Raw genomic sequence first — 13,338 nt, 5'->3', positions numbered from 1 at the left:
CATTATTATATGTACTAACTAGCTGCTCACCATTCATTAGACTACAAAACAAATGCAACAAAAAAAAATAGCATGGGAAGGTGTCTCAGTGCCATCACAACATTTAAGGACATAACTGAACTTGCAGTGTTCTGATAGGAGTTTGATACACATGAAAAGCTACCGAGTAAATCATGCTGACCTGGCTTCTTGCACGATTAGGAGCAAGTGCAGGATTATGGCAGTACTTTCTTAATGTGGAGAAAAATATTAGTTTTGGGGGAAAATTTATTTTTTAGAAAAATGCAGTTTTTTAGCGGCCTGCTAGTGCCAGTACCCAGGCAGCACTCTGCAACACTGGTCACATGATTTTCTTCATTAACCTCCTCTAATAGGTAACCTTGAAGGCCAAGACATAGTGATATAAACAACTCAGGATGAGATTGCTGTTGAGGAATCAAGTGAAACTAACTGCAGCACTGTTGCAGCACTGTTGTTTCTATTTTCCGGACACAGTAGGAACCTTAATGTTTGTGAAATGCTGAAAAAACAGGAAGCAGTGGTGGCTCCGGAATGAGGCTGTTCTTGTGGGTACAAGTGTTAGGGAAGAATCTGCAAACCAGGTTCAGTATTCAGTTTTGCCACACCATTTTTGCTGAAGTCACAGCCCATTGACTAGTTCTTCTGCAGTACAATCCCTGTTCTGGAAAATGCAAAACACAACATTTTATTTGAGTTTGACTACATGGAAATACCTTTCCATGTCACCAGAAGCATGGAGTGAAAGCACTATGGTCATCTTGATGTGAAGGGCCTTTAAGAGGGTGCTCAGGTGCACCAAGGCTTACCTCTTCAGGTGGAGGAGATGAAGGCTAACAAAGGCTATGGAACCACATCAAATGCAAGGCAGGAAGGAAATGACAAAAGCAAAGAGAGGTACAAGAGGAAGAGAAAGAAGGGTGGGTATAAGGCACAGAGAACTTGAGATAAGTAGGGTTAATTCTTTGAGTGCTCCAGGATATAGCTAATATGTATCAAGGGTGCTTCCTAGCTGTTAGGTGAGGTGGTGGGCTCCAGGGTAGGGCCTGGAAGAAAGATAAAGCTGGACTCCTGCCAGTCTGATGGAAGGAAAGTGCAAACACTTAATTAAAACAAACAGTTTGTAGCAGTTAGAGTCTAAGGCTTATCTTGACCTCAAATGTTGGATTTATATAAGGGTTACCTGCTGAGTTTGGTTGCTTTGGTCAGCTGACTGAGGCAGTAGACAGGTGTTCTTACAACCTGGATGGCCCCTCTATGGGGAGGGTAACAGCTTCTCTTTGTATCCTTTGTAAGGACATTCGTAGTGGAAGGAACAGGAAAAGGGCTGCTTGGATGACCTCTGCTAATACAACTGGTGAAATTCCTGTGGGGAGGAAGGCTTAGCTGTGCATAGTTTGAGAGCTGTTAAGGACAGGTATAACAGTGTCCCAAATGAGAAACTTCTGAACAGTTATAAGAAAACTAATGCAAATAGATTTATGCCAAGATGAATTAAGTATTTTTTTTAGACTTTGGTAGAAAGTGATTTTGCCTCATGTTGATTCTACTAAAAAAACTACTGATGCTATTTTTTTTGTACTTCCCAAACCTCCCTTCTGCTGATTTTGCTTTCTTGCTTTGAACAGCTGCATCTCTCACTATTGTGATCCTTTTAATGTCACTGTAAACTTTCAGACTTATCTAATTGTTTGAATGACTATAGTCTGTATTGTTTATGACAAGGGTATCTTTCCAGCTTCTGAAATCTATTTTGATCTAATAGCACTGGCCTCCCACCCAGTGCGGTTCTGTGGCAACCTGATATGCCATGGGCTTGCCTGCACTAAAAGGTTGTGCAGAAGCACTACTGAAAATTGCAGTTGCCCTGACCAAAGGTAAGCGTTTTGGTGAGATAAGGGGCATCTAGAGAACTCCTAAGAGAAAGTTAGTGAAGTTAAGCACTTGTGTGTATTTTGGTGAGTTTGGAGGCAGAGGAGGCTGTTCAGAGAGAGAGGTTGTCTTTCCTCTGTTCCTGTGCTGTGGCTGTGCTGAGCCTTGCCTCCCTCTGGCTCCTCAGCTTTTTATGAAACGGCAAAGCTTCTCTCCTCATGTCTCTTGCCTATCTCCTGAAAAGAAAAAAAAACCAAAACAAAAGAACAACCACAAAAAAAAAAAAAAAACCACACCAAACAAAAACAAACAAAAACAAAACAAAACCAGAAGGACTGTACTTGCAGGAAACACCAAGAACTTGGAGCAGAGGCCTCTAAGAAACAGCATGTTTTGCGGGGAAATGACAGGCTGCTGCCCCGGTACACGGCAAGGTTTGGGGTACTGCAAGGACCAGTGATCCCTCCTCCTTGAAGGAACTAGCTTAGCCTCAGACACCGAAGTGAACCACTGGTATGGCTGCCATGGCTCAACAGGCGGCAAACAACCGCAATGCCCACGGGGGCCGGGCTCCCTGAGCAGAGACAGGGGGTTCACCGGGGGAAGGGTTGGAAGGAGGGGCGGGTGCTTCCCGCCCAAGGCCGGCACCGTCGCCCGCTGGCTCGGCTGCTCCGCAGGCCGAGGGCGGGCCTGGGGGCCGGGCCGCTTCATATAAGCTCGGCGGCCGCGGCTGGTAACCCAGTGGCGAAGCCTGGCGTATTGGCGTCTTGTTTTGGCAGCAGCATCTCCCGGCTCTCGTCTTTCATACTACCCGCCCAGGGGCGGTGTGATGTGAGAGGAGCCCCGCGGTTTCCCCTCCCCGTCCCGGCTGCTTCTTCCCCACGCGTCCCCCCGTCTCCAGCGGGGCACGGAGGCCATGTTCCCCCCGGACTCCACCTGGAATATCTCCTTCGCCGGCTGCGGCTTCCTGGGGGTCTACCACGTCGGAGTAGCCAGCTGCCTGCAGGAACATGCCCCCTTCCTCGTCGCCAACGCCAGGAAGGTCTACGGCGCGTCGGCTGGGGCGCTCACCGCCACCGCCCTGGTCAGCGGCGCCTGCCTGGGTAAGCGCGGGGCGGGCACGGAGCCCTGGGCAGCGCCGGGCGGACGGCCTGAGCTGCCGGCGCTGTCACAGCGAGGGCAGCTGGCCGCCGGAACCGAGCGCTCCTTCGAGTCTTGCCTTCCCTGTTGTAATTTTTTTAATTACAACAGCATGAGGGGATGGAAATATCGTGCCGCCCTCCTCCCCGTTCTTCTGAAACGCGTGTGGTGCTTTGTTTTTAAGGCCTTTACCTCGGTATTCACACGCACCTTCCCCGGCCCACTTTCTCATGGGTGGCAGCATGCCTCGAGCTGAGGCCCAAGGCGGTGTTGGAGGTACCTCAGCTCTGTGGGGTGGTGAAGCTCGTGTCCAAAATGAGCACCTGATTCCCATGTGATGGTGGGTGGGTGTCGCTGCACCCCACAGAGCAGGTGTGTGCAGAGGGAGCAGGGGTCCTGGTTTTGACCCCTGCCATACTAATGTGGACTTGTGAGGGCTCAGGTCTGGCTTGCTTGAATGTAGGTCTGGTGTGTGAGGAGTGGAGCCAGCCTGTGGCAGGAGGCACCCACCAGCTTAGTGGCTGCAAATGGGAGGCAAAGCAGCTGGAGATAGAGACATCAGTGTGTTGCATGCCCAAATTAGAGTTGAAAAGCATCTCTGAGTAACTAGGAAAACTCTCTTTATTATCTCTTAGCATCTTTACCTCTGGATGAGGGTTTATTCCTGGGGGTGTAGTGCACTGGGGAATTTTCTTGATATCTGCAGGAGTTAGATCTCCAGTTTAATTAGATATCTGTTTTCAAGTTATAGAAGAAACCTTAAGAAGTTATCTCTCAGGCAGGCACACAATGTAGTCTGTTCCTGCTTAGGTCATGTCTGGGGAGCAGCTGAAGAGAATGGTGTGTGAGGTGCCTCCTGTTTTTTTGCTGTCTGGAAGTTCAGCTGGTTTGGGTATGGGGGGAAGTCAACAAACATGTGCTAGAGTGTGTATTTGGACGCTTTTACTTTGAGAATAACAGATGCAGGAAACTATCTTGAACTTGGAAGGGGAATGTGGTGTGAGAGAATCAGGTATATCTATTTAGTCTCCGAGAATTACAAACCTCTCCTAGAGCCAAGTGAAACCAGAGCTGTTTACTGCTTGAACTCACCTTGATCGCAGGTGTCTTTCCACGGCACTCCCTGTTCTTTGAGGACAGGCAGAGTTTAGACATTTAGCCTTCATGCAGCAAAAGTTAGCTTCTTCTGTGTAGGTAGATTTGAAGTTTTCCCCTCCTTAAGCATTTTGTTTACTGAAATGCCTAATGAAGTGTAACTGTTGCTTCTGGAGCTCCATGGGAAGCTCTTACCAGCTGTACAAGCCCCAGTCTGGAATCTCAAAGGTTGTCATCATGCCAGAGTGCCAGCTTTTACCATGGACAAGGCAAAAAGCCTCCTCTAATCCCTTCTGCAGGGATCCATTTGGTGATAGCTATCAGGGATTTTGATACTTTACTTGCTGTTGCTTCTGTTGAACAGGTGGTTGCACAATTAGTTCCCTGCCTGGGTGGTCCCTGTTCTACTTGGAAGTGTGGTGTGAACATGAGACAGGCTGGTGGTAGTGCACAAATCCTTTGCCTTGCACAGGTGCCATTATAGTGCTGAGCAAGTTGGTTATCATGTCTGCCTTCTTGCTATTTATGTGTCTAGAGCATCCATGGTGTGCTTAGCATTGCCATCAGGGAGTTACACAGCCTGGTAGAGAGCTTTCTGTGAATCAGGATTAGGTTTTCCCACTTCCTATGAGGTACCTGGGGAGGCATGATAAAGAGGCCTGAGTTAGGGGCCACCTTCTAGGCAGCATTCACCCCCCTCCTGAAAGAGGGCAAGCCATGCTGTTTAAAGCCAGCCAAGGCTTTGATCTTGTGTGTTCAAATTCTATCTTAAATTTCACTTCTCTGGGATAGTTTTCTTTTGACTTGGCCTGTATGACTGGCATATATCGTGGTTAGAGAGCAGCTCTAAGGCAACAGAGCTGACTTCTGAAAGTAAAAGCAAACAGGGTGCTTGGCTGGAGTGGGGCATGGTAATTCTGCACTTTGTCCTTGTTGTAAAACCTCCAGACAATGCATATTCCAGGCTGAGGTTCAAGGGTTAGGATGAAATTATAGGGAAGAAGGGAATGGGGCAGAAGGTACAGCTGCAGCCTGTACTAGGAGAGCAGTTCATCCTAGTACAGGCTGTTGTAGGATCCTGCATATCTGTGTGTGTTGTGCAGCTTGTTTCTGTCTGAGAGTAGGTGTAATAGCCCGTGGACTTTGACTCTTATGGGAACTGTTGCCCTGCACTGTCTGTTGCCATGTCCATCAAACTGGAATGCTAAATACTGTCCCCTTATGGATGACAGGCAGAGGGAAATTTTTCAGACGCCTTGCTTATTTGACTGTGTGTGGATTAAGGTTAGTGTCTTTACTTACACATGTGTACTTGATTCTGAACTCAATGACATTCTACTGTGCAAAGATAAATTCTTTCTGGGGAGGAATGAAAAAACCTCTTACTTTGGGGTTTTTCTTTTATTCCAATCCTTTGAGATCCTGATTGGAGAGAACATAAATTTTTTCTGGACTTCGGAGGGTAAGATCCCACTTAATGGTTTCTTTTCCAGCTTTTTCCTTCTGGACTTTGCATCTGTTCAGTTTGCCTTTGAGCCGATTCTGCATTCTCACTGAATTAAGACCACATTGTCATCATTTGTGTATGGCAGTAAGGCTTTGCTATGGGCTAACAGTGACCAAATGATCTGCAGCCTTGAGAGTTCACTTTGAACTTGAGAATACCAAATAAAACAATATTGGGCACCTATATTAGCTACAGAGAGGACCTTATTTCTAAATAAGAGGCCAGGAGGTGTTTATGGTCTGAAATGACCTCGCCTAGTTCTTGTTAAGCACTTTACCAGTAAGTTGTAGGGATCTTGGATTTATTCTTGAGGGCTACAATGATGGTATTGTCCCACATCTGAAGCACTCTCTTCAGCTTGGACATTCTTCTGTTCACTGGCATGAAAAAGCATTGCTATTTTTCCACTAGAATAGTCTGTGTGGCTATCAAAGGTGCATCAGGCAAAGTCTCACATGTTTACAAGTTATTTGATTGTGCACACTGCAGTGTTGTAGCATGAATCACTTCTTGTCCTGATGGTTTTCTGGGAAGTGGCTTTCTGTCATATCTATGTCTTATCTTGAGGTTGTTGGAGTTTAGCACACCAGGAAATGCACCTTCATATGCCAGGCAACGAGAAGTTGCAGTCTTCTGCTTATGTATGCCTTAAATCCTGCAGATTTTCATAAACTCTAGGCCTGGAGCTCTGAGGATGCTTTCCTGTCTGAATAAATCCTTAAGTTACTGGGCCTGGATGAGTTAAACTGGCTTATGTGATATGATGAGATTGTCCTTTTTTTTTTCAGTCACAAGTAATATTAAAATGCAGCTGATGTCAGATTCTTAGATCTTTAATACAGGGTAGGTGATATATTTTTGTTAAGGGTCTTGAATCATCTCAGTCCAGGGAGCTGTATGAGGTTTGGTGTGCCTGTTTTGGAGCACAGCAGCCTGGATGAATGATGGAATGTGAATCTGTAATCACTGAAAAGCTGTTTTTGAGCTGATGCTAAGGTTCCAGATTGTAGTTGTGACTCAGATAACCAATGGCATCTCTATTGTCTGTGTAGCATGTGAGTATTGTCTTATACAGCTCTCATCTGAGGGTGGGTTGGAACTGCTGAATTGCTTCTTTTCCAGGGGGAAAAGATGGGTTCTGCTGTGAGAGGCAAAGCTGGATATCAAACCCCTGTCTCTGGGAGTTAGCTGTTATCCTAAGGCATGGTGATGTCAGCAGAAACTAGTAAAGCAAGCTGAGGGGATGCTTCTAATACTAAGAATGCAGAAAGGAGGGAGTTTGGTGGGGTTTATTTGTTTGTGGGTTTTTATTTTTGGTTTTTGTTGTTGTTGGTTTGTTTGTTTTGTTTTAAACTAATATCTTAGCCAGGACACTGTCTCAGGCTCGACTTGAGATGAAGTAACAGTTATTTGACATTCAGGTTTGCTTGACAGCTGTCACCATATGACTATTGGGAAATATGCTGCTGAGCTGCAGAGATTTTCCATTGGGTAGCAGGAGGAGAAACAATCTAACAAACCTTCTTTTTACTTTTTGAAATTGAGTTGATGAATAATAGCAGCATCTTGAATGTTGTGCTTCTGAAATTTGATTATGTGCATGCAAAGGCTTAAGGGCTGGTCACAGAGGTTATTTTTCTCTGTGTGTGTGGAGTCTAACACCAAATCCTAGATTGAGAGAGGGAAATAAATCAGCTTAGTCTCTATGGAGTCCTCAGAGCAATGCCAGTTTGTGCTGGCCAGAGCATGAATTCGTGAAGCTTATCCTAGGGGAAATATATGTGATGCTGTTTTGTGTGACTGTGTGGAGACATCTATAGGTCTCCCCAGGTACACAAAGAAAAGCTTCATAGCATCTGTGGCCTCTCAAAACTCAGGTCCTTCCCTGCACAAGAGATTGTCATTTGCATCTCCTGCAAAGGCCGTAGCTGTGGGAAAAGTTGTTGAGCTCAGCAGCCCCAGCCCAGTCAATGGAAGGAAAGGCAGCCTTATGTACGTACTTGGATGTAATTCATTTGGAACCTCCTGGTACTACCTGGAAGCAGTAAAGCTACTGCTGCTTTCTCCGGTGGAAAATAGAGGTGGGTGGGAGGATGTCATGTGCTGACATAATCAGAAATGTTCACTGGCTTGTTGGAGAAGCTGCTGTGCCTGGATCAGTGTAATCAGTAGTCACAGTGCTGCAGGCTTGGGTGTCCAGATGAGTAAGCTAGCAGCCAAGTAGCCTGCAATAACTTTTGTGGGGAAGGAAGGAGCTTGTTCCTGCTGTCTGGCTGGCTTTAATGAGGAAGTTCCTGTGGGGAAGGGTGCTCTTGCAGGCATCTCATTGGTTGAGTGCAAGGGAAGCCAAGCAGCCACTCTTAGCAAAAAACATAGCCATAGTAATGCGTGTGTTTATTCTTTGGTCAGCCCATGTGGACAGTAGGTGTGCAGAGCAGCTTGGTGCCCAGTCTTGCTCCATCAGCTGCTGTAGCAGCTATGCAGAGTCAGTGGCAACAGCACAAGTGGTCTTTGCGCATTCTTTTGACCCATGATTTCAGCTTCTCTCTTGAACTTGTAGCATGTCCAGGCTGTTCCACTTCTTTCTGTCTCTCATCTCCTAAAACTCTTAAAGGCACCTGCAAGTCTTCCCTATAAAATATGAGAAGCTGTCATATGTTCTTCTGGGGCCTGTGTACAGTTATTGATTATGTTTGGAAGTTGTTTAGTCCTGATAAATCAAAAACCTCCATCAGATTCCTGGATCTGTCTTTCAGTTCCAAACTCCTGCTGTTAGTAGTAGTTACAACAGCTTTGCCTGTGCGTCCAGTAGCTTATGGTGTTTGTTTCCTGCCTGTTGGAATGACTGTACTCTGCTGCCAGCCCCCTGTTTACTTTTGGCTTCCACACATTTCCCTCTGTGCCCTCCGTGAAGAGGGGGTGAAGTATTCACTGGCCTGACTGGATGGGATTTTCAACTCTGCTGTGCTTGCTTTGTATTGTACTTGAAGAGGACCATGCAAGGGCTGTAGAAATGAGAATTTTTTCAGCATTCCTTCTTTCCAGACTTGTGAATGGACAAGCCTCCTAATTCTAGGGCCTTCTGCAAAAGCTCAGAAGTCCCCTAGTCCAAGGAGCAATGTGGGTGCATGACTCCTGTCCATTGTGCTCTCCACAAGGCAGACACTGCTGCTGTTTGGATTCCAAACTGGCCACCACTTTCTCATTGAATTTTCTGCACTTCCGCGCTTCCATTGTCCAGCTCGAATACTCAGTCTGTTTCTTTCTGGGACTTGAGGTGAAAGTCAGGATGTGTCTTCAAGAATCTGGTGGTCAAGGGATCCCAGGTATGTATATTTGCCTTGGGCTGTCTTCCTTGTCAAACAGGCATAAGGCATCAGAGAGAGTATGAGCTGGTGAAAAGGAGGGGCAGAGGAAGTGACTCCATCCATGTAGAAGGCTGTGTCCTTGGGAAAAGGCACATGTGTCCTGGAGATGATAGGGTCTGGGGCAGTAGAAAATACCTTCCAAGGAGCACTTAGAAGGGAGGGAACTGGTGGGCCTGAGGGTGTAGTAAAGATGCTGGAGATTGTTGTAGCTCTGCCTGTTTTAGCTACAAAGGCTGGAGAAGGGAGGGGAGAGTTTGACAATTGTGATACAATTGCTGCATGTGGCAGGCCTGATATTGTCCCTAGGGTTGTGCTGATCTGTGCTACATTGTGTGGAGGTTCTGTCCTCTGTTCCTGGAGAAGGGGACTCTCTGCAGCTGAAAGGCTCAGAACAAGCCAAGCTCCATGCCATCCCAAGTGGTGATGAGTCCGGGTGGGTGGTATGCTTGGGGTAGGAACAACCCCAGGTTCCAGTGTAAGTTGGGGAATGACCTATTAGAGAGCAGTGTAGGGGAAAGGGACCTGGGGATCCTGGTGGACAGCAGGATGACCATGAGCCATCACTGTGCCCTTGTGGCCAGGAAGGCCAATGGCATCCTGGGGTGTATTAAAAGGGGAGTGGTTAGTAGGTCGAGAGACGTCCTCCTTCCCCTCTACTCCACCCTGGTGAGACCACACCTGGAATATTGTGTCCAGTTCTGGGCCCCTCAGTTCAGGAAGGACAGGGATCTGCTGGAGAGAGTCCAGCGCAGGTCAACAAAGATGATCAAGGGAGAGGAGCATCTCCCTTATGAGGAAAGGCTGAGGGAGCTGGATCTCTTTAACTTGGAGGAGACTGAGGAGTGACCTCGTTAATGTTTATAAATATATAAAGGGTGAGTGTCACGAGGATGGAGTCAGGCTCTTCTCAGTGACAGCCAACAGTAGGACAAGGGGTAACAGGTTCAAATGGGAACACAAGAATTTCCACTTAAATTTGAGAAGAAACTTCTTCTCAGTGAGGGTAACAGAACACTGGAACAGGCTGCCCAGGGAGGTTGTGGAGTCCCCTACTTAGGAGACGTTCAAAATCCGCCTGGACACCTTCCTGTGTAACCTCATCTAGGCGTTCCTGCTCTGGCAGGGGAATTGGACTAGATCTTTCAAGGTCCCTTCCAATCCCTGACATTCTGTGATACGTCACGTGTGCAAGCTGGTAGTTTTAGTAGAACCCAGGGCTTTGTGCTGCCCTGCATCACATGCCCAGACCTGAAACTATGGTGCTTTCTGGTATAGATGAATCTCCGTTGATAGGCCAAATCTATATTGGTGGCTTCTGTCTTACAAGTCCTCTGGAATGAGCAAGCTTTGTGAAGTTTCCCAGGCTTTTGACTATGCTGTACCTGGAGGATTTCTTGTGAGAGCGGACCTTCCTCTTCATACAGTGTAGTTTGTTTGGATGGATACTGGTTTTTGTAAGCCTTTTGGGTTAGGATTTAAAGGAATGACTACCATTTTAGTGTTGGAGGCTCTGGCGGTGTCTTTGAGCTGCCACTCTTGTGGCTTATCTAATTTGGCATCCTGAAGTAGAGGAGGTGGCATCTGAGGGTGTAAATCAATCCAGGAGCCTTTAATGTATGTTAATTACAAGAGCTGCTCTTGCTGGCTTCATTGAACGCTGATTAAGGGCTGGACGTGGCAAGAATGTTATTCCAGTGTATCATGGAGACAGACTGTGTGTGCAGACTGCCATAATTATGTCATGCATGGAGAAAGTTAGAGGCCTGTTTCAGAGTGGGCTGTCAGCACAGGGGGAGTTCCATTGATTTATCTAGACCAATGTTCTTACATAGTAGGATTGGCAAAATCTTCTTTATGGGAACAAACTAACCGTTTAACTACTAGCTATACTTCTGCACACAGAGAGCTCATTCTGTGTGTGTGATCTTCAGGTGGACGTTGCTGCGTCTGTCTTGCTGCTCTACTTGCTTATGTACTGCTCAGCCTTGCAGGAAGGGTTGAGCAGAGGCTCTTCCATTGCAGGGGTTTGTCCAACCCTCTGTGAGCAGCTCCTGTCCTGCTCACATGGCTGCTTCCAGAACTGGGATCATCCTGATGCCTGGGAGTTGTGGTTGGGAAACTGCTGCTGAAGTCCATGGAAGAAAGGTAATGTCAATCTCCAGATATTCTTGTACCATGGCTCCCAAGGAATGCATCGTGCCTTGTGGTCTGACTGAAGATGCTTCCCAAGTAAGCTGCTTCATCAAAGTTAGATTCCTTCTAGAACGAAATGCCTGTGCCTTTTCTGAGGACTGCTTTGGAATGAAGCTTATCATTCTCCCTTCCTTGCTGGTAGCAGTCTATGCTCATGTCATGGCTAGTGAGGAAAAGTTCAGGGGTGTAAGGTGACACTTAACATGGCTGCGTAAGATGGAAGGACACAGCAAGCAGCATGCTCAGAGATGCATGGTGAGGTGCTTGGCACAGACTGGAGCAGTTGGCTAACTGTGCAAGCATGAGGGAGCTGGGCATGATGTAGCCTGAGGGCCTGTGGAGGACTGCAGAGCTATTCCTTCTATTCTCTGTCAGGGCAAGACAGTGCTCTAGCAGCCATGCAAGTGTACAGTGAGAAAGGACAGGGGAGAAGGGAGACGAACACCTCTTTTCTGCATGACAGAGCCAGCCATGTCTCTGGTAGCAACTCCGGTGAACAGAAAACAATTGCTGCTTGCAAGTGTGCAGGAGGGCATTTTGCAGGTGTCAGATCAGCAGTCACCAGAAGCTATGTGTGGGCCTTGCTTTGGCGTTGGTGAGCCAACTGAGGGTAATAGCTCTTGTGTGTTAAAGTTAAAGTGATGCTGGCATGGCAACTATTTCTTCAAGCTCTGGAAACAGTAATGATGACTGCTCACTCCACTTTGTCTTCAGCAGTCTGTGGTGCAGGTGCCTGGCAAAGCTATCTACTGTCCTGTAGCACTGGTCTCTCTTCTTCCAAAATATTGTGCCGCTAGTGATAACCTCCACTGTGAAGGGGAAACAGTGTACCTTTTCTCTGGATGTGTGGTGCCATCCTGCAGACTTACACTGAGAAATTAGTGTGGAGGGGGCATGTGTGGCATTGTGTGTGTGGGTGAGACTTGATCCTTCTGCACCAGCTCCTGTTCAGAATAACAGCCACTGGACGCTTTATGTTAGTGATTTTCAATCAGATGAATAAAACAAGAATTAGATGTGGTTCCGTTTCTGACTCTATGCGGTGCAGAGGAAAAAGGCAATTTTGCTTTATTACAGATGTTTCTCCCCTTACTAGCATTTCTTGCTGAATACTTGCTTTTAAAAAGTTACTTAAAACCCAGCATTGCTCTGAATCAGAGTGAGCAGCAGGGGTCTGAGCTGCACTTTTTTTTACTCTGTGAATCCCAGTTTCTTGTCTTCTCATGCAGTTTGCATTGCATTGTAGCATTGGCAGGGATTGATGGATGGATGTTGACAGGAAATAGCTTTCAGTATAACTGGGGTCCTGAGTGACTTTTCATGTGCTGTTACGCCATTTAATTTCCCTCTAATACAATGAACAGAGATGCAGCATTAAGCCTCATATTAGGGAATTACAGTGGAGAAAGATTAAGCTGTTGTGGTTGTGACAGAGAACGATCCTGGCTGCCTGCCTCAACTGAGCTGCCTCTTTGCCTTCCTATTGCTTCACAGTAGCAGCTGCACTATTTTGTGTTGCAAGAGTAAATGCCCCAGTCCTGGCTGCAGAAACAAAGTGGGCCTCAGCTTGCAGATCAGTTGCCTGGTGAGGCTTTGGTGTGCCAACACTACATTAAGTCCAGTGCAAAGGTTTAGCTTAGAGACATAATCAGGCTTGGCAGCTTCTGTGCCTGTTGTCCCAAAGCCGTTTTGCTTCTGTACAAAGCAGAGCAACCTGCCTTAAGGTGAGATGGGGTATGAGTTGTGCATCTTGCACTTTGGCTTGCACGAGGTTCCTACCCTGTAGGTACCTGTGAGTGGACAGGCAGGCAACAGTCACTGTGGGTTGCCTGGTGAGCTGCTCTGTGCAGTAGGGGAAAAAACTGGGGCAACTTAAATGTAGATTTTCTCCTTATGCTCCCCACATCCAGGACATGGCAATAGTTCTGGTTCATCTATTGACTAGTATCCAGGGCACACAAAATAACCATCTCTTTTGGCTCAAAGGGGAAAAATGGCTCGTTTTGGTTTGGCTCTATTTGAATAGATAAAGTGACCAACAGCTTTTTACTTTTTTCCCCAAATTTTGCTTGAAATGGAGAAGTAAACATCTTGGGAACAAAAATGCTAAGAAGGAGGCTTCTGGCCCTGAAGCAGTTGCAGGTG

The 13,338-nt window shown here is 46.8% G+C and overlaps 1 protein-coding gene across 2 annotated transcripts in view; it reads left to right on the top strand.

Annotated features, from left to right (window-relative positions):
* The first annotated feature begins 2,554 nt into the window (after positions 1-2,554).
* The window catches only part of PNPLA2 (patatin like domain 2, triacylglycerol lipase), a 31,622-nt gene continuing 20,838 nt past the window's right edge, over positions 2,555-13,338 (top strand). The window contains exon 1 of one of the 2 annotated variants that reach the window (XM_071809033.1): positions 2,555-2,993. In XM_071809033.1, the coding sequence (XP_071665134.1) occupies positions 2,807-2,993 (187 nt within the window). In that variant the 5' untranslated portion in view covers positions 2,555-2,806. The remainder of the gene's footprint in view (positions 2,994-13,338) is intronic. The other variant, XM_065839110.2, reaches the window with a different exon arrangement.

Source organism: Patagioenas fasciata, chromosome 5, assembly GCF_037038585.1.
Source record: "Patagioenas fasciata isolate bPatFas1 chromosome 5, bPatFas1.hap1, whole genome shotgun sequence".
Classification (NCBI taxonomy): Eukaryota; Metazoa; Chordata; class Aves; order Columbiformes; family Columbidae; genus Patagioenas; species Patagioenas fasciata.
Note: the sequence above shows the minus strand (reverse complement) of the source record. Positions and strands in the feature narration are given on the sequence as shown.